This window comes from Vulpes vulpes, chromosome 7 (assembly GCF_048418805.1).
Source record: "Vulpes vulpes isolate BD-2025 chromosome 7, VulVul3, whole genome shotgun sequence".
In the NCBI taxonomy this organism is placed as follows: domain Eukaryota; kingdom Metazoa; phylum Chordata; class Mammalia; order Carnivora; family Canidae; genus Vulpes; species Vulpes vulpes.
This window is the reverse complement of record NC_132786.1, coordinates 74,515,143-74,537,008: the sequence shown is the minus strand read 5'-3', so window position 1 is coordinate 74,537,008 and position 21,866 is coordinate 74,515,143. Positions and strand designations below refer to the sequence as shown.

Here is a 21,866-nt window from a genome sequence, read left to right as displayed (position 1 = left end):
TACTTATTTCAATCCATTACAGTTTTCTAATCTGTAAAAAAAAAAAAAAAGGATACTGGGTAAATAATCTTTAATATTTCTTCCATCTCTACAAAAAAGTTGTTTTATATACCAAGAAGGATAATTGCAGACCTATATTCTGATGAGACTGCATTTCAAGTGGATCTGCAGCAGCCAAATGAGTACACAAAAACTAACACCAGATAAAAGAAGGACTCAGCCAGAATCACGCCAAATTGAAGAGGCCAAGTCACAGACACAAAAGAAATCCTTTAACCAAAAATAGCTCATGCCTGAAGTTATATTGTTGATGTATTCCACATATATTTGTTGGCTATGTACCCAAAGAGTTGGTTTAGAGATATATGGTAGATAGATAGATAATGAATAGAGATAGAAAAATAACAGACATTTTCAACCATATTTTCTAAAAAGAAAACCAACTGTACAAAAATACATGTATCTAATGAAAACATAAAAATAATAGTAGAGACAATACAGTTTAGTAAGAAAGGATCAAGGGTGAAAAATAGTACTCAAACATATGCCAAAAGATCCTACACAGTAAAAAAAATAAGCTGTGGTTTTTACTTTTAGCTCTCTAGAATTTAAATATCATTATCCTCATGAGCACTAGTTAACAATATAATAGAAATCATTTACTAGCACTATATATTAAGAACAAAATACACACACAAAAACTGTATTTGAATTGACTTAGTCAAGGCACCTGGGTGGCTCAGTTGCTTGAGCATCTGCCTTCCACACGTCATGATCTCAGGGTCCTGGGGTGGAGCCCTTATTGGGCTTCCTGCTCAGCAGGGACCCTGTTTCTCCCTCTCCCTCTGCCCCTCCCCTTGCTCATGCTCTCTCTTACTCTTTCTCAAATAAATAAATAAAATCTTTTTAAAAATTTGACTTAGTCATAGGAATATTTCCTTATAAGATGGAGACCTGGGAACACTTTGCACAACCAAACACTGAATGTCACCCACCAGTAGATTAAATAAAGAAAATTAAAGAAAAAAAATGAACACCTGGATTAATTGCATAAACCTTGGTCAAAGATAGAAGTAATACATAAGAATTTCATAAATAAATAACATGTAAGCAACCTAAATACTTTTTAAACAACTAGATACCAGCTAAATAAACCTTTCACTTCTTTTCTTTGTCTTTCTTCATCCTTATTCTCTCACCTTAAGTAAAGGAAAATGAAGCACGTTATTTGCTAGGGGGTTTATGCACATATTGAGTCATAGCCCAATCTCGCAACTTTAAAGTTCATGTAGCAACTAAAATTACTTAGGAGAAAAAAAAGGAGATCATGTTCCATTGCGGAGAATTGTCTTTCATTATAGTGTAAACCTAATAAATGCATTACCTACCATAGAAGTATTTTTAGGGTAATAAATTCAACAAATTTATCTGGTGTCTTCTAAGTGGCAGGCATAGTAGACATGAAGATAAGCAACAAGGACATGCTCCTTATCCTCATAGATTTTATCATTTAACAGGAAATCAAACAATCCCATAAATAAAGTTATAAATAAGTAATTATGTAAAAGTGAGTATAGGTCTCTATAAGCATATAGCAAGGAGTTCTGACCTAGTCAGACAGGTAAGACAAGTTGCAGGCTTTGTATTCTGTACCTGGAGTCTCACTCATCAACAAATAGGTGAGAAAAGTATTTCCAAGAACAGAATGCCTTTCTGATACTTCAAAGTCCTGTCCTCTGGGCAGCCACTGACTCTCACCTCTATATCCAAAGCTGACTCTTGCTTTTCAACTGGCCTTCCTGAGTGAGAACTCAGGATGATGAGCCTCCCTGATGATGAGCTCAGAGATGAACCAACACTTTAGCACAAACCTCATATTATCCAACACCTTCCTTATCCATTAGTGATGGTTATGGACCATGATTGGGTTTGCAGGGACCCCAATCAGACTCATTGCCCCTTCCTGGCATATTCCTACAGTGACATACTATGTAGTTTAAAAGCCTAGTGAAGAATTAGATAAACTCAGAATTTTCTAGAGTTGAGGAGCACACACACATCCAACCACAAAGTCCTAACTTCTTAAAATAGAAGTTCTGAACAAGAGGCAACCATCAACATGGAATGGAGTACAAAATCAATCCAAGATTACCCTCCCATCCCACCCTGCTCTTTCCTGTCCTCTGTACCCTTAGAATAGCCAGAAGAGTACCCACTCCTGTCTTAATTAGCACCTAAATGTCTTTGAATGATCTGGGAGATAGAGAGCAGGAAAAAGAGCCCAGGGGAATCTGGGGTATAGCAGGAAATCATGGGATATTTAAGGATAGGGAACAGAGAATGAATTTAGCCTTAATAGAGAAATTAGGTATAAGGGGTATAAATGTGTCTGGAATTTTGCTGCTCTGTTTTCTTCATCTGTTGGTTTAAGTACTTAACTCGTTGATCTCAAGATGGGTTATGGGTATGACAAGGGTATATGCAATTCTTGTCAATAATGTGGGGAAGCTCAGATTTAATTTTGCAGTTTATATTAATATGCAGAATGTCCCTATCATGAATGTCTCTGTTACAACATCTGCTGTGGTTTGATGATAGAGACCTTGTTAGCCAACTTAAATAAAGTAAAACATCATTGTATCTGCAGAGGGTTACCTGGGTTAATTGTGATTATAAAGAATAGGATGAAAATTTTACCATTTACATTTTACCACCCCATACTATTTATAAGGCACTTGAAGAGAAATGATATTGTGACAATGATATTGTGTGCCACAAAGGATAAGAAAATACAGTTTCCTGCCCATCAGAAGCTTACATTTCCTAAGGAAAAAAACAAACTTGCCCTTGGATTCAGATAAGAACCTTTGTTATTATATAAATTGGGTTTCCTCATTTTATTTCAGAAAAGTTACATTTGAAGGTAGAGGATAGCTAGAAATGCCCATCCATTCCTATGCCACTCTTGCTCCCTGAAGGTTTAAAACCATTCTTGAATTAGTGAATGTATTCAAAAATTAAAAATTAAAGCATATTTGTTTATGAAATCATCTAAGACTAACTTCTCTAAACTCTCTGTTCTCCTTTTTTTATCCATAGTATAAACAGATTTCATTAATTTCTGAGCAGGCCACACGAATTCATTAATGCCTATAGATTAAAGGCATGGTAACATAAATGAAAAGTCACTGAATACATATTTTTCTTAAAAATTTCATAGTTAATTTATCTTACAGAGTCAAAATTTTGTTATCCAAAATATATATGTATGGAGACTTTCTTGAGTAATACTCCCATTCCTAAATTACTATAGTTCATACGTAGCCAACTTCCTAGGTAATAAAATATATAAAATGTGAAGTTAAACTTTGATGTTTGCCTCGTGTTTATTCTGAGTGGCAATGAATGAGTGTCCTAGAACAGCACAGAAAAGGGCCAAAAGAAAGGTAGGCTATATTTTGGAAGGATAGAAAAGCATTATTCTGGAAATGAGTCTCATCAAGTTGGACTCATTCAAGAGATTTATATGCTAAGAGCCTGGTGATCGGATTAAATGTGCCCCTTCTGGGTTTCTTGAAAAAGAAGCTTTCAATGTGGACCCTAAATGAGGATGAGATATACCTGAAAATCAAACCAAGAGAAACTACTTTTTCAAGAAAAAAGTCAACTGGAGATAGATTCTTAAGACTGAGAAAGTAAAACCTGTAGCCAATTTATAATATTCCAAAAGGACAGACTGAATAATGAGATTATTTGTAGTTTCTGAATGCTTACAGTGTTTGCCTAAATATTTCCTTAAAATAAACCTACTCTTGAATTACATTTGCCATGTGAAAGATAGTACTAAGCTACCCAGAGAATCATCAAGGGACAAAGTTCCCTGGCCACAGGGCTGTGGTCTTTGAGGAACACTGAGCTCTTGTGTGGTTAGAAAGTCATCAGTAACAGAATACCCTATGTGTGTCTGTCTTTGAGAGGGAGAGGAGGGGCTGGTCATGAGAAATTGTGTTGAGTTTGCTCCTCTTTTGGCAAATCATAGTCACTAATTATTTATATCAAAAGTATTATCATCTTCATAATCCTCATCTCTAATGATAACCTGAGTCTCTTATTCACACTCTTCCCAACTCAGTCTATACTTACCCCAAATACACACCAAAATTATTAAGAGCTGGAGAACAAATTGTTTGCCCATCCCCATAATCATCTGTCCTGAAAGGTCATTTAAACATTTAATCAAACCCGAGGCCTTTGGGGGAAGAATGTGAGTCATGCAGCCAGCACAGCAGTCTGTAGTTGGTTTTTGTGTCAGTCTCAGTGATGATGTAGACTGACCCCACGAAAAATCAGTAACGGGGACATTTTCTCTCAGTAGTCAGGGAGAAAAAAACTAAACCATTTTCTGGACTGCAGTGAATTAAACCTTCATACCAATTAATAAAAATCCTCTGGGAAATATCCAGCCAGAATTCCCAGAATGCTGGCCATGTATTGAAATGTAAACTAATGCTCCTGAAAAAGAGGGGGTAGGTGGGCATCCTAAACTAATATGAATTGTTTTTCTGCTCCTGTGAATCAGCTACACCACCAACCCTTGCATTAGGTACAAATACACAAAAGAATGCTTTTGTTTCATAAAAGTAGCTCAGACAAATGACACTCCTCAGGGTGCCGAACCCAAAGCTGGCAACCAGCCCTTCTCTGCACTCTGGTCTGTTGGTACCTTTCACTTTCACAGCTATCAGCCTGCTTCAGACCTCCACTCTCACTCTGACTAGGGACAAAGAGAAGATCACGATGGAAATCCTTCTGTGTGCTGCTAATAAGCCTATTTAGAGTCAATGAGAAAGCCTCATTTTGCACCAATAAAAGCCTTCACGAGTTCTACTGAATCAGTAAAACTGAAGTGTTTCTGTGCACTCCCTGTCCTCATTTTACATCAGTCTGAGAGGTGAAGCTCAGCAAAACGTTGGATAAAATGACCTCTACGTTTCCTTCCCTCTCTAATGTCCCTTGATTTTCTGTTGGTAGTGGGATTTGAATTTTATTTAAATTATCATGTATTCTGATGGATTCCTAAACTTTTCTTCAGTTTGAGATAATCTGACTGTGGTCTGCTGAATCAGCACATTTGGAATCCTGGATGTCTCTTGGCAAAGAACTGAATATTGCTCCTATCTAACTGCTTAGCTAACGTTGTCTATATTCTTTCTGAAAAAGATCTGGGTAAGAGACAGATGTAGAGCATATTCTCACTTCCCACAGCAAGGCTAGGGAAAGCTTTGGTGTTTCATGAGCCATGAACAAAAGGGAAATTCAAACCTGCATTTTAATGTCCTCAATAAAAGATATTAATCATTTTCCCAAATGAAAATCTACATTTCTAACCATTATTCATGGTGATGTAAGCAAATGAACCCATAGCTAAAAGGTTCTATATGGGTCAGTGGTTTAATGGAAAGTAATACAAAGATGAAATGATATCATTGTTGGTTAGACTACTACCTCCCTTCCTAGCAAATGCTCAAGTCATCTCACCATTAGGATGTAGTGGACAGCTTCGTAAATAAACAAATTTTCTAAAAACAATACAAGTTCTACATGTAAGCTCAATATTTTAGCTAAAGAGCATTTTGGTAACATAAGAAAGAACCAGAGCAATAGGAATGGACTTTGTTTCTAATCCACTGATTAGAACCACGACTGGAGACAGGAAAACTCCCATCTAGAGACAGGAAAAATTAGCATGTTAGCAATAATTTCTAGAGGTTAAATTACAGGTCCAAGATCACACAGCTAAGGTGTAACATTTGAGTATCTACCAATGAAGCTGAGAATTCTACTATACACAGAAAACATAATAGAAACATCTACTTCTTCTTAGGTCTTATGATTTAGTTGATAAACTTGCTAGCACTTTGAACAGGTTTTCACTTACACTGCAAAGAAAAATGCTTAGCTAAATTACTTTCTGTCTGGGTGGTAAGTAGCATACCACCACCATCTGTAAAATAATATTTTTGTAGATGAGAGGGCATATTGCTTAAAGGAACTGAGAGGTGAATTATTTTGATAAATTAAGGAGCATTCTCATAGTAATATGCTAGTGAAATAATGCTGAAAAGCTGTATATCATTTTAATTTTAATAAATCAAATCACATTTTATAGTCACTGGGAAGTCAGTATTTAAGAAACCTGTGGTGAATCCATTTAATATAAATAATTTGTTTGTATTACAAATATTAACCTCCTGATTTTAGAATTTTAATTTTTTTATGTATTCTTAAAATGAGACACGTTCATGTCATGTTAAATAAATCATTTCACTTATTGATAATACATTACATTTGTCAGGATGCTTTCAGCGGCAAATAATAGAAAATGCAATGCAGAATGGCTTTAAAATGGAGAGGATTTATTATTATCTCATATCACAAAAATGGAAGGGCATTCCAGGGCTAGTTAATTCAGAAGTTCATAGATGTCAGCAATGACTGAGATTCTTTCTATTTTTTTATTGTACTACCATCAACATCATTCTCCTGCTGCAGTCCCAGACACCAACTGCAGACATAACAAAAACCAGAACAAAAAGACTTCCCTCCCCACACTAACTTAAAGGTCCTAGAAAACTTTTCCATCTATCTCCTTGATCAGAACTGTATCACAAGTTACTCTTTCAACCAAACTCTGACAAGCAGGATAGGACCATCGTAACTGCACCAGACCAATCAAAGTTAACTGGGCTACATGGATTATACGTTAAAACAAAATGGTTGCTCTATAGGTCTGTCAGCCTAAACCCCTACTATCTGATGTAGGTGGCTATTTACATTTAAATGTAAACCAAATACAATTAAATAAAATATAAAATTCAATTTTTTAGTTGCACTAGCCACATTTCAAGTGACCAATAGTCACATGTGGCTAGTGGCTACCCCATTGGACAACACAAACAGAGAAAATTGTTTTCATCACAGAAAGATCTACTGGATGGTGCTGGATTACAAGGGAAATTGCTCTTGGAAAAGTAAGCAACAGTACCTGCTGTACTCCCTATGTAGCAGACAATGAGTTTTATATAAGCATACTATCTCCTCTAATCTTGCCCAGTATTATTACCATATCCTAGTCTGCATGCTATGCTAAGGATGGAGAAACTTAATTGGAAGTACCTTGAACTAGCTAACATACCTGCTGGAAGGACATAGTTAAAGTCTTGATTCTAGAACTCTTTCCATTTGCCATCTCTGTTCTGTCTACATGTCAATATCAGAACAACTTTCTCCTCATGGTGAGGAACTTGATAATCTCCCCAGCTTCGTATTTCACAGCACTACCTCCTCTCACCCCCCAAGAGGGACTGATCTTCTTCCTTCAGTTCCAGTTTTAAATAACGCTTGGAGGGACTCTGATGGTCCAACTTGTGTCAAGCACCTGCCTTAAACCAATCAATTATAGCTGCAGAGACACTGGGGAAGGAATTAGGGTTTTAGATCAGAAATATTTCCTTAGGCAGTCCACCCATAGATCCTGAGGACAATTCCCAGAAAAACCAGAATTTCAGAGTTATTTGCTTCAATATATTTCCTGAAAGCTGAGTCCTTTGACCTCTGACACAGGCCTTCTCCAATTTGCTTTCCACATACTTTCTGAGTCACTTTCACCTAGTCTTATTTATAGGCTACTGAGTCCTAACTTTCTCACTACAGCAAGGCCTTTTTTCTCAGCTTCAGATTCACATAATCAACTACTTAGATATCTTTTATGTTGTCCATTTCTCCCCATCCCCAGGGCAGTGTGGCCATCATAACCTGGCCCATCTATCTCGTCTCTGGAGGAATTATTAGAATATCTAACTGGTCTCCCTTCCTCAGTACTATGCCTCACCAGCATTATGCTTACAACCAGAATAATCTTTCTAAAATAGAAATCCAATTATGTCACTGATCTGCTTAAAACCTTTTAGTGGCTATTCATTGCCTTTCAAAACAAACTTTGACTCCCTCATGAGCCCTGTAAAATCTTACTTGATCAGTCCCTAGCCTATCCTTCTCTCTTACTATTTTCCCACCCTATGCTCTACCACAGCCATACTGAACTTGTCAGTTTCTCAAGCCACTATTCTTTCTCTTGTCTGCTGGCCTTTGTGCTTCCCTCTATTTGAAACAACAATCCTTCTGATCACCTCTTCATCTTGTCTGAACTCCACTCATATTCTAGTCTCAACACAAATGACACCATTCTTCTCCTCTATACTACATTAGGTCTCCCTGATATACATTCCCACTCATGAACCACAAGACAAGTCATTGCAGAGACATGACTCAATTATTTATCTTCTCAGTTATACTGTAAGCCCTGTGAGGGCAAAAACCATATCTGTGTTATTCACCAACATGGCCTTGACATCTATTATACAGTGTCTGACAAAAAGCAGACAATAAATAAGCTGAATTGAACTCATTTAACAAATACCTTAAGAAAGCCCTATTTGTGCCAGATGCCATCCTATGCACCAGGAGGCAACAGAGAAAAAACAAAATCCTTGCCTTCACAGAGCCTGTGTTCTTGTGGGGAAAAAAAATCAACGATATACTAATAAACTAATAAACATGATTAAATTGAATAAATAAACATATTTTCAGCTGATATTTTCCATCATGTTTTCCTAATTATCTTTTCATTATTCTGTTACCATAGTGGTAGTAATATGGATATACGATACTTTCCCCCTGCACCCCCCCGCCGATAATATAAATGTAGTTTTTGTAAACACACTATAGAGTCATGACATTTATAATCAGGAAACAAAATTTTCTAATTAGAATCTGAATGATGGATATAAGCCTGTATGTGTTTCTTGAACCATATTCTAATCTCTATATTAGCAATGCAGTCTGGAATTTAAAGACAGATAAACTACCAGAAGAGTTCATTTTATTCTTAAATTATGCTAAAGACCCTTTTAATATAGCCATTTGTATGGAGCTTTTTGTTTCATCAAAAATATGTAAAAATTAATTCCAACAATTAAAATATTTGTCAGCTAAATGTATGCCAAACTAGGCCTCATGCATCATGTCTGAATGATTAGAATGGAGAGCAAGAGGAGTATTTGACCATCAGTTTTGACCAATTAACTAATTTAACAAATATTTAATGTTAAGCATATTCTAAGTCCTTAGGATACTGGCCCTGCCTACTAAGAAGTTACAAACTAATCACTTAATATTTTTATGGTCTTTTTTTTTTTAAGATTTTATTTATTTATTCATGAGAGACACAGAGAGAGGTAGAGACAAAGGCAGAGGGAGAAGTGGGCTCCATGCACAGAGCCCAGTGCAGGACTGGATTCCAGAACTCCAGGATCATGCCCTGAGCTGAAGGCAGACACCCAACCGTTGAGCCACCCAGGCATCCCTATGGTCTTTTTTATAAAACATAAGCTCCTTGAGGAGAGGGAGGGAGAGGTTTAGCATGACACAGTTTTAACAAATGCCACATATAATCAAAAATAAGACTCTCCAGGAACTTTACTCAATAAGCCTTAGTAAACTCTGATCACACCTCATTTTATGCCTTTTTGTCTTAATGTATTCAATTCATTATTCAAATACACAGTTCTTCTTGTTTGGATGTGTTCCTAAAGGTTTACGGTAAATTCAACAATTCATAGTAGCCACAGGAGTCCCTCAAATCCCATGGGTTTAAAGGAATCCCAAAATAAAGCTTCTTATATTTGTTTTGTAATACAAAAAATTAACCCCTTGTATGTGACTGTGTTGTATTCTTTTAGGGGGAGAGATACCAAATTCTCCTAATGTTTAGCCACCTGTATATTCTTTCTTCATTTTCTTGCTTTGTTTTGTTTTAATGAACTGGTACCCTCAATTGAGAAATCACTGAGAAAAAGACAGCTTTTTCTAATGTTTTTCTGTGCTTTTCACCCCTCCCTCATTTTCAATGACCCAAGTATTATTGTAATGTTTCAAATAATTGGTTCTCAGAAGTACTTAACTGTCACCTGATTGTCTGTATTTCTTTTTCCATTTCTTAGTCCTTCAGGGTAATATTCCAGAGATCATGTTCATCCTGATTTTTGTGAGTCCCAACCAATCAAGCTAATGTCAGAGTCCATTGAATGCTTGCAGAAAGGGTTTCCTAGGCTTCTAAATTCATTTTCATTCTGTAGAATGGGTGTTTCTCTGTTTTAAGTTATTCCTGAAAAACCTGAGAGTTTACATACCCTTGAAGTTCACTCTAATTAGAAGGTACTCCTCACACTTCTATTAATTCTAACAGTATTAGTGCTTCCCAGACCAAGAGCGTCAACCTGACCTCCTTAGTAGTCAAGAAGGGCCAAAGAGAGGATACTGGAACTTTGGTAGCCATTGGGGAAGCATTTAGGATACTACGCTGGGGAAAAAATAGTGGAATGTATCTGTATAACTCAGACCCTTGCTGGGAAAGGCCTCTGGGCAGGAAAGGATTGAGGAAAGAACCAAGTACAAATAGATTTCAGTCCTACCATCACCTTGGATAGCTGTAGGGCTTTGGACAACTCACTTAAACCAGATGGGTCTCAATTTCCTTTTCTGTAAAATGAAAGAATAAAACAAAATGATCTCTATGAGCCTTTCCAGCTCCTTTACTCTATGTGCATTTATGACTGACAGTGTAATTTTTAAGTTTTCAGAGTATTTTTGGTTCCTGACATGGCAAACTTTGCAATCTACTTTGCAGATTTTGAAGATACAGGTGCATCTGTGTATATTTCTTTAAATTTAGCAATTAAGCTTCCCACTTTCAAATTTCCTAATGAGGACACACACATACATGCACACACACTACTATATCTTTATACTTTACTGATCTAAATACTTATTGAAGATTGTATATACAACATAGACTTTTGATTATAGAGTTTTGCATTTGACAATTTAAAGTCTTATTTAAATGATCTTCTGTAGAACACCTTGGGTTTATCAGTAATCTTTAGCATAGCTGAATATTTATTCTGCTAATTGAACATCAGGTGCTGTTGCTATCTCTATAAACTAACTGTAATATCCCCTGTTACTCAAAGTGTGGCCCAGAGCCCATTGGCATACACATCACCTGGGACCCATTAGAAATGTAGAATGCCTCACCCCAGACTATGAATTTTAACCAGATGCTCAGTTAATTTAGGTGCACAAAAAATTTCTAGAAGTGCTATTATACATTATAGTGCCTCCTGAACTGCTTTAAAATTAGTGCTTTTTTTTTATATAAGGAAATGAATAAATGAGCGAATTAATTTAGCAGAGTGAACTGCTATAATTCAGTGCCACTGGACTTAGAGTTATGAGAACTTATAGTTGATAATCTCTCCTATTTTTTTAAACTATAGTCCTAGGTCTGTTTTTCTAAAGGGCAGGGGGCCAGGGAAATGAATAAAAAGTATATGTTCTTTTCAAGACCTATTCTCAAATACTACATATATCATTGAAAATCAATATGAAGAATATTAAAATACCATTTTCTATAGGATTATGTAATACCCAATATGCTACTTCTATTTCACTTTGTAGCTGATTTTAAAATTCTATAATGCATTGCTGTCATACATAAAGTATTATAAAGGAAAAAAGTATTTTCCAACTATGTGGTAATACTCTGAAATAAGTAAATAATAAAATAAATTGAAGATATAGAAGTCAAGGATAAATTTAAAGAAAACAGACCAAGATTGTAGTTGCAGCCCTGAGACTGTGTGACAACAATTTACTTAATATTTCTGGGTTCCTGTTTCTTCATCTAGAAAATGAGAGAATGATCTTGATTTTACAACCAATCTCTAAAATTCTGAAATCTAGTATGGCTGAAATCAATGCCTGTTTTGCTATCTATTGAAATTCAATATGGAAATCTCAGAAGTGGCATAAATAGGTCATTCTGGGATTTCTGCTATTGTACTCACTAACAACAGCCGCATATAGGCTAACAACCACCTCATGGTGCTAATGTAAAGGCATTGAGCCCCAAAGAGTTTTACTCTAGATAAGGGGCAAGGAGCATTATAAGGATGGCAGAACATATTTTAACACAGGGAAAGTTACCTTAGTTTCCTTTCATTTGGAGTCACCAAATCAAATTGTCTAAATCCATCTCTCTTGTTAACCACCCAGTTGACTCATATGGTCTCCATGTGCCCTGAGTGCATGGGTGAAAGCTTCCACCTTCTATAGCCTTCCAAAGCAAAAAGAGGACTGTGAAGAGGTAGTTACATCTGAGAAGTCATCTAGTTAGTTACTCTAGTCCTACATAATATATTGACAGGCCTTTCAGGGAGCTAATTATTGAACTTGCTATTTGGTTCACTGACAGAATTGCTTGTTTGTGGGAAGAAACATATCTGTGCATTGCTTTTTCCATTACCACTATTTCTATCATCATAAATAAGAATCAATAGGCCATTTCAAGTAGCATATGCTCACCACCATTTAGCATCAGACTGTCAGCCATATGCAGGCCAAGCAGCAGTTTCCAAACCTCCCAGCTAAGGATTAAAACCCAACAGACAAGGAAAGCACTTCAAATGCCATAAGAAAAACAGTGTATATGCATATGAGCAATAAAGGGATAAGAGTGGTCCATTCTTTGTTTCTGTATCTGTAGCACAGTGTCTGGCACAAGGCAGGTCATCCAAAATGAATGATCAAGTGAATCATGATGAATAAACAGATAAATTAGGCAAAGGGAGGTTTTAAGATGCTCTCTGAGACCAACTGAATTTATGGAGTTGGTCTGGGATATTGTTTTGATAAGAGCACAAAAAGCTATTCAAATTGAGGATGAAAAAATGAAGGCCAGGACACAGTGTGAGCCAAGAGGGAGCCCGTCTCTGGGGAGCACAGACCTAGGACCACTTCCCACATATTCCAGTCCTGCAATACTATCAGGCCTCACTGTGGAAGACGATAAATCAGAATGACAGTCATAAAAAAGCCAAGCAAGACCTCAGAAGAAAAATTCTCCACTGCCAATGCAATTCTTGCTGGACAAAACAATGGCTGATTAGGGACTGATCAGAGAAAAGATGGGATAAAGAAAAAATGAGGTGGTAAAGGGGATCAGTGGGAGAGGAGGTCAGACAGAGGCCTGAGTAGGGAAATGGGTCTGTAAAAAACATGCAAAGACAGAGAGAGATGATGAAGACCCACAGTTCTTGGGGGGCTGTCGGTGTCTGGGTTGTGCACAGTGGAGAGGCATGAAGCCTGAGAGTGGACAAGGGAGGGAGGGGGAAACGAGAGAGGGGTCAGATAAATGTCTATAAAATTACACCCATCACCACTGATAACAAGTACAAAAGAATCCTTTTTGCTTCTTGAGAAAGACAAAGGGAATTTTAAGTAGGATTAAGTAGTAGTAGCTTTCAGAACTCAGCAGCTTTCAGAAGCAATAATAACTACATAAATAGCTAAGTGGATGGTAGGAATTGCTTCACTTTGGAATTTGGCCAGCATATCAAAGTTAACAGTAATATCACATCTTTTTGAAAGCTTTCCTGAGATTCTAGGAGGAAAAATTATCTCAGAAAACTGTTTGCACCAAGTTATTTTTCGGAAGAGGATGCTCCTCACTGCTTGAAGACATTCTATCTCCCAAAAATTGATAAGACAGAAGCCCTACCCTGCTGGGAAGCACTTTCTTATCCATGTAAATACATTGCCAGTATTGCCCCCAACGGAAGCAAATAATTACGTTCACAGATTATCATTGCCTAATGTAAAATTTTACTCAAATATAACCCACAAATGATACTCTAAATGCAGCAAAAAGGCCCTTGTAGATATTCCTTTTAATACAGTTCCCTAACTTTTTGACTCACTGTGGATGGTTAAACATGAACCCTGTAAGGCTGAAATTTGAAACATGCGCATCTGTTATTCATTCTGGATAAATTGGAAATACAAATAATTTTCAAACCCTGGACACCCCTATTCCAGAATATCTATAGGTTTTCCTTCTTAAGTATATTTGACTACTAACATTTTAGGATCATCTTTTCTCCCCAAAAACAGAGGTGAAAACTGACTGTTGATAGTAATGTGGGGCACAAATATCTTCTCTCAATATCTGGAAATATTCATGTGTTACCGTTTTTAAAAAATTAAGTTATAGGGTACCTGGGTGGTTCAGTAGGGTGAGTGGCCAACTCTTGATTTTGGTTCAGGTTATGATCTCAGTTGTGAGACAGAGCACCTGGCCCCTGCAGCAGATCTGCACTCAGTGGGGAGCCTGCTTTTCTCTCTCTCTTCCTCCCTCTCTTCACCCCTACCCCTGCTGACAAGCTCTTTCTCTCTCTAAAACAAATAAATAAATCTTTAAAAACAAATTAAGTTAGAGCACTGCATCATTTATTTCTTTTCCACCCAGAAACAAGTTATTTCAGTATCACTCACAATGGAATTTGTCTGAAAATCTGTTTACTAATCCCATTCCCTAAGGGATTAATGCTTGCCCTAGCACTTGGAGTAAACACCATTGTTATTGCATTAGAAATAGTTCTAACTAGGGATCCCTGGGTGGCGCAGCGGTTTAGCGCCTGTCTTTGGCCCAGGGCGCGATCCTGGAGACCCGGGATCGAATCCCACATCGGGCTCCTGGTGCATGGAGCCTGCTTCTCCCTCTGCCTGTGTCTCTGCCTCTCTCTCTCTCTCTGTGTGACTATCATAAATAAATAAAATTAAAAAAAATAAAATAAAAGAAATAGTTCTAACTAACAGGTCTTTACGATTTTAGCAACACTCAAATAAATTGAAGGAATCTAAAGCAGATATGCCACCAAGTCTGGACTGTACCACACCCTGGTCAGAATTTTTCATGCCTGAAATAGGAATCAGTATACACTATCTACAAATGCTAAAAGGACACCAACTTTTTTTTTAAAAAATAGAAATTTAGAGAAACTGGTTATTCTGAAAACTAGTAAACAATTATGATTAATTAATAACTAATTTCCTACCAACTTTATATATATATATAAATTCTTTATATATACACACACATATATGAAATAGAGTTGGTTACTTTGTTAACTGGTCGACTTTCTTTAATATGGTATAAATAACAATAGAATGTGAATGTGTGTACTCAATCAAACAGTAACATTCAGCAATCAGAATTAAACCCAGTGTAAAATATATCTGAATGAAAACACAGAAGTTACTCCATAAACTCCCCTTTCAAATCCTTCTAAAAACTAGGTCCTCTTTATTTCCCATTATTCCTTAACTTGCACGGTTCTCCCCAGTAAGCTGGACCTCTTCCCTATCCTGCATACATCTCCAAGCCGTGTCCTACCCTGTGCCTTTGCCTTGCTGGCTGACCTTTTCTCTCCTCTCAGAAGCTCTTTTTCAAATCTTCCTTATCAAACACTCATCATCTCCATGAAATTTTGAGTTTTACAAACTGAACTTACAGTCATATATTTTCTGAAGTTCCATAACATCTATGTCTAAGTCTAGCTTTTAATTAGGATTTTTCTCCCTGTACTAATGAACAATTCTGTATCTTTTATCCCCAAGTGAATCACATAATTTAAGGTAACATCTCCCTCTTAATGCCTCTCCCTAAAGCATCTATCAAGATCCTATCCCACAGCTAATTTCTCTTTCTCTAGTCATTCCTTCTGAATGCTATATTTATCTGAAAACATGCTCAAATGTGCCCTTTCCTAAAGAAAACTTCTGTAACCTGCTTCTTTCTCAAGATTTTCACCATATCTACTTTCTTTCTTTGCCAAACTTTTTTTTTAAAGCACCCTTTCCCCCATTTCCTCTATTTGGGCTCTATCTCAGCCCCTCACAATCTGAGTCTCTCACACTTCTCATCCCTTAGCCACACCTCTCAGCAGCACTGAAACTGCCAGTATCCCATCTTTTCTCCTGCACACTGAGACTGTTCTCCCACCATGCTCACTTGCCTTTCCTGGCTCCTCCCCTAGAATCTTCAGTCATTATCCCTTAGCTCTGCTCCAATTCCTCTGGCAATTGCATCTCTGCCCTTGCCTTTAACTTCCAGGTCCCCATCTGCGACTCCTGAGCCTATTTTTACTGCTCAGTTCTCTGTGGGGTCCCAGACCTTATGCTGCTACCTGCTGGGAAGTTCATGGGGCTATCTCAAAAAACCAAATTCAAGTTCATCCCCTACAAATTGACCATTCCTCTGTCTTCTCTGCTCACTAATTACATCACATAGACCTAGCTGATAGGGATTTCACATTCAGAGCCTCTATAACTTACCCCCACCCCAGTGTTAGTCACCCACCACATACTGTCAATACAACTTCCCAGGACTTCTTTCCTCTGTGTTCTGCCCTGACTTGCACATCCTGGTCTAGGCTGTGACTGTCCATCACCAGGACTACTGGGTGGGTCTCGACTGACCTTTCTACTTTCTCTCTCCTGATTTCCAGTCCTCCTTACACTTTTGCCAGAGGAAACTGCTTGAAAAGGGTATCTAAGCAATTCCCTAGATGAAAAGTCTTCAGTAATTCTACCCTAAGGTAGGATAAAGCCCAAATCCCCATAGCTCTGAAGTTTCTAGAAACAACATGAAGAACTTACATTACATGACCCCAACCTATCTCTTTAGCCTCATGGCCCATCACTCTCCCACTCACTTATTACCCTACCCTCCCTCCCTCACGCCACCAGCCACCTTGATTGTGTTACCCCCCCCACACACACACACACATCCTCCCCCCTCCCCCCGCCATGGCTTGAACAAAGGAGGCTTGTCCTAGATTCTGGAATGGCTTGCCATCATGTCTTTACATGACTGACAACATCTTGCCATTCAAGTATCATCTCAAATGTCACCTCCTTGGAGAAGCATTCTGTGACTGCACAGCCTAATTGCCACCCTCCCTGCCAATACCACCTGGCCAGCCTTTCACATTTTCTCCCTTGTATTTCCTGTAAGCACACCTCAGCATCTGGAAGATTCTGTTCATTTAAATGTTTCCCTATTTAGTCTCTGTCTCCTCACACTGGAGTGTAAATCCCATGAACACAGACCTCATCTCTGTTCCAGTTCCTGGAAGGGTGCCTGGCATACAGGAAGCCTGAAGTTAGACCCCTCCACAGCGCACCACCTATTTTTCACATCCCCGTCCTTATTCTCTTTAGATTTCTGCTCTAGCATTGATCATATACTACCTTTGTTGAGGAGCTATTTCCAAAGTAAGTGATTAGAGGGAAAGGAGGAATCAAAATGTGGGAGTGAGGGGTAGGTGAGAGAAGGGTAAATAATTGTAAAATGCTCATTCAAGTTTTATAGTATTCAGTGTAGAAGATTTATGGATCTTTGTTAAAATTATCCCTGATGTTTTATGGTTTTTGATCCCACTATAAGCAGCATTCTTTAAATTTCATTTTCCACATATGTGTTTCTATATACATATGTTTCCACATATGCATATGTGTATGGATAAGATTTTTTTATTGACTTTGTATCTATGGTTTTGATAAATTGACTTCTTAATTCTAATTAATCTTTAAAATTCCATAAGTGGAATAATGTACATAATCACGTTACCTGAAAATAAAAAAAGTTTCATTCTTACATTCAAAATATGTACATTTAATATCACTATTATTTTTAAGCTCAAGATATAGAAGGTAAAGCATCAAAAAATCCTAGCTGCAAGAGCTATGCAGTATATGCAGAACAATAATAGGATATATGGTTGGATATAGTGGAAAAAAAAGTGACTGTCTTATAGCAATGTATTATGATCCATCATCTTCACTACACATTAAGTTTCTAGAGACCAGTATCATTTCTTGCTTATTTGTCTATATTCCACCAAGCCTATCAAAATGTGTTGCCCATAGTAGAAACTCAATTTCTTAAAAAAAAAATTAAAAGATTTTATTTATTTATTTGAGAGAGAGAGCATATAAGCAGTGGGAAGGGGTAGAGAGAGACAAAGAAGCAGACTCCCTGTCGAGGAGGGAGCCCAATGTGGGGCTTGATCACAGGACCCTGAGATCATGACATGAGCCAAAGGCTGATGCCTAACCGACTAACCCAACAGGTACCCCTTAATGTTTTTAAATAGAACTCAAATACCCCAGTGTTGGGGCACATTTCACATGGTTAAGAAATACATGTTGACTGTAAGAACCAGTGAGTACATACAAGTTTGTTGAATGATGACTGTATACGCAACCCTGATGAGAACTAGTAAGAGATACAAAGAAATAGAAGATACTCTGATCATTATCCATATAGGAAAACTTCATTTCCTAGGTAATGATAAAACAAATGTGCCAAGGAAAACATATCAGTGGGTACCTGTGCATTTCTTTATATGACTGTTCCTCTTTCCATGTGATCCTAACTTGCATCCAAAATTCTCCTCCCAAAATTCTGCAAACCACACATTTCTTCGATTATTGGCAAGAGTTCGGCTTCTAAAATAGCGATCAAACCCTATTTCAGAGAAGAAAGGTATGATTTTAATATTCTTTCAAAATCAAACCCAAATACTGTCAGAGTTCTTGAATGGATATTATGCTGTGATCATTGCATGAGAAAAAAAATAAAACAAACATATTAACAAATGGGGGAGAATCAGAAGCCCAGAAATTGTTCTTCCCTTATGGTAAAAGCCAAGGCTAATCAGTGTACAATATTATCACCCTTGTTCTTCCCCATTTCGGCTCCTGGCTCTACAGATGAACCTAACAGGACAGCCTGTTGTTGGTGTCATCCTCACAACTTCCCCCTTTCCTCTACATCACAGGGACCAGCAACCTTCTGCTATATATTCGGAACCAACTCAGACTTTTCTCATTCTTCTCTGTCTCCTAGCAGGAGCCAATGTTCTAGGTTTCTATGACTCTACCTGTGTCAAAATATCTTTTTTATATGTTCCATTTTCAGCCAATCCAATAAACTAATCAGCACTGAGGTAATTTTATGGGGTCATGGGTAATGGGCCAAAGTGTCAGTCTGCTCAGGGGACAATCTCATCAAAGGGAGACTACCTGGAACTCATGCCTTACTCCAAAAGATAATGGGGAAAGAAGGAATTTCATGCTAAGATGCTAAGACCATCTGGGAGACAGACTTCCTTTCAGGGAGGTTCCACATCTTTGCTGTTTCATTAATTTATCTGTGGGGTCAGCCCAACCTCATGTCTCCATTTTTTACAAAGCAAGCACTCTCCCCACATCAGTGCTGTAACCATCATCTGTGCCATGGAAATATGCAAGGTTAGAGGGAAATATCATGGAAATAGCTAAGGCCAACTATATCTCCCTTAAAAAAAATCTAATGGGTTACTCTTTCCTAACGAAAAATGTATGTTGGGTTAAGTAGTTACTGTCTTGGTAATTCTACCATCAGAATTAAACATTCTTTCCAGAGTCATCAACGATGGGTGCATTTCGTCATATGCTGATATTCTGGTTTTACCTTTGAGTGTTGATTCAGTTGGATTGAAACATATTCTATGGCTTTTCCTTACCATCAATTGATGCTCTTTTGGGCAAAATCGTTACAGCCCCTTCTGCAATCTCCTCCTGTTGATAAACAGGTGCTATTTTGGATCCCCAACTATCTGAGCCAATCCAGAGAAAATGACCACTTTGGTTTAATTTCTTTGCTGCTTCCAATATCCTCCTACAGGAATAAAACAAACAAATATACCATATTTAACCAGAAATACTACACTTATGAATGTTACAAGACCAGTTATATCAAATTATATGCACTCAGTAGGTCTCCGTTAAACAATTAGTCACATACTAACTGCCTGAGTCTTATCATTTCTAAAAGAAACATATTGAATACTCTAACTCTGGCACCTGTTAATCAGGCTCATCCTTAGCCTCATTCATACCATTCTGTTGATCATCTTTACTTATCTCATTTCTTTCAGTCCTCAGGTTTTACTCTATAGCCATTTCAGTCTTAGAAACTAGAAGGCTGTTGCATCTCTGTAGCAGAAGGAAGGCAGTCTATAACTGCATGAGAATGTTGCTCCTGTGAAATCTCACAAAATTTTACATTGAACATGAAATATGTGAAAAAAAAAACATGTGTGTTGCAAATGTAATCCTCCATCAGGAAGAAAATTAATCAGCACCTGATGTCATCTTCATTGGCAAACATAATCACCGCCCGAGCATTAGGTGTTTCTAGCAGGCGTTTGATAATTTTTTCAAATTCTCCAGGTCTTGGTTCACGTGGGATTTTCTGTGATTGAGCAATGCAAACACCACCTATTTTAAAAAGAAAGAGAGGGTGACTCAGAAAAGGCACTTATTTAATTTACAAACTTAATGAGGTTAGCTACTTTATAAAAACATATGATTCAATGCAGTCTATTGTTTTTCAAAATGTGTCATTCTCTCTTATTAAAAGTAATCACGTTTGTTTGCATTATAATATGTATGAAATAAATGACACCAATTATTTAATCATACATCAGGGTTGCTGTTTTATTTTCCAAGTTTAAACAGTTTTTTTTTTGTGGCTGTCTATAATAAAACCAAAGGACATAAAATGTGTAATGAGAATCAAGGAGTGTACAGAAGAATGGCTGTTTTGATTCATTTGACATAGTTGAAAAACAAGAGCCTGGAATAAGAGTATGTCTTATAGATGAGACCACCAGTTAGGTAAAAAGATCCTTTTCCTACTTTCATTTATTAGTAGACCTCCTTTAAGTTAATTTCATTTTACAGCTTACCGTATCACAACAATATTTGTATGCATCAGCAAAATGGTATATTATGAGACAAGTGGTCTTCAAGAATGTTTGAGACACAGGCAAATCCCAAAGGTTCAAATCCTCAGTTGACATTATGTCTCTACCAAGAAAATCAGTATGACAGAAATCACATCTCATTATCATATTAAAAAAGGAAAAGAAAAGAAAAGGAGAAGAGAAGAGAAGAAAAGAAAAGAAAAGAAAAGAAAAGAAAAGAAAAGAAAAGAAAAGAAAAGAAAAGAAAAGAAAGAAAAGAAAAGAAGAAAAGAAAAGAAAAGAAAGAAAAGAAAAGAAAAGAAAAGAAAAGAAAAGAAAAGAAAAGAAAAGAAAAAAGAAAAGAACTCTTCCTTTGGCTTCTCCTTCTAAGGCAATGAGAGACCAAAGAGAAAACTTTAGAGAAGATCTCTGCCACCTATTAGTGCTCCTCAATTTTAGTGGATTAGAAAGAGAATATATTCTAATATTAGAAGAAAAAGGAATATTAGCAATATGCTTCAGTTGCATTATGGTTTAAATAGGCTTTTTTTTTAGTCAGATGAGAATTAAATAATCATTTATAACATTGCTTCAGTAAGCAAAGGCATTTTTACTTCTAAGCAATTGCCAATATATTCAGTCACCCAAACATTACTAGGTTCCATCACATGTTATGTATTCAGCTGGACAGCATGAATACACAATCTAATCCAGGAGTTACTATCTGGTCTGGGAGATAGGCAGTCCAATAAATTGTCATAGAATATGTGGTACATTTTAGAATTAAGAGGATATAACCTACACAATAGGAACACAGAGGAAGAAGCAACTCAAGTCCTTGAGAGAGCTATATGCAAATATGCATCCATTTAGGAACAAAAATAGGACATTTCTAATAGAGGCCAAGGTATGAAAAAACCTTGTTTGATCATGGCCTATGGTTAAGACCAGCTGGGTGGAGTTTGGAAAGAATGGTCAGGCCCAGCTTGAGAATGACTTTGTTAGACATGCCAAATAAACCCACTAAAAGTTCTTAAGCAAGAGAATTACATGATGAGTTTTATGCTTTAGGAAGAAACCACAGGTAGCCAAACAAAGAAGAAATGTCTGGTA

At 37.1% G+C, this 21,866-nt stretch overlaps 1 protein-coding gene across 6 annotated transcripts in view; it reads right to left on the bottom strand.

Moving 5' to 3' along the window:
- The window catches only part of GRM8 (glutamate metabotropic receptor 8), a 746,206-nt gene that overhangs the window by 377,808 nt on the left and 346,532 nt on the right, over positions 1–21,866 (bottom strand). For all 6 annotated transcript variants that reach the window (XM_072764125.1, XM_072764126.1, XM_072764124.1 and 3 more), the window contains exons 4-6: positions 20,151–20,286; positions 19,530–19,684; positions 18,353–18,490 (exon numbers count right to left, since the gene is read on the bottom strand). In XM_072764125.1, coding sequence (XP_072620226.1) covers positions 18,353–18,490; positions 19,530–19,684; positions 20,151–20,286 — 429 coding nt within the window. The remainder of the gene's footprint in view (positions 1–18,352; positions 18,491–19,529; positions 19,685–20,150; positions 20,287–21,866) is intronic.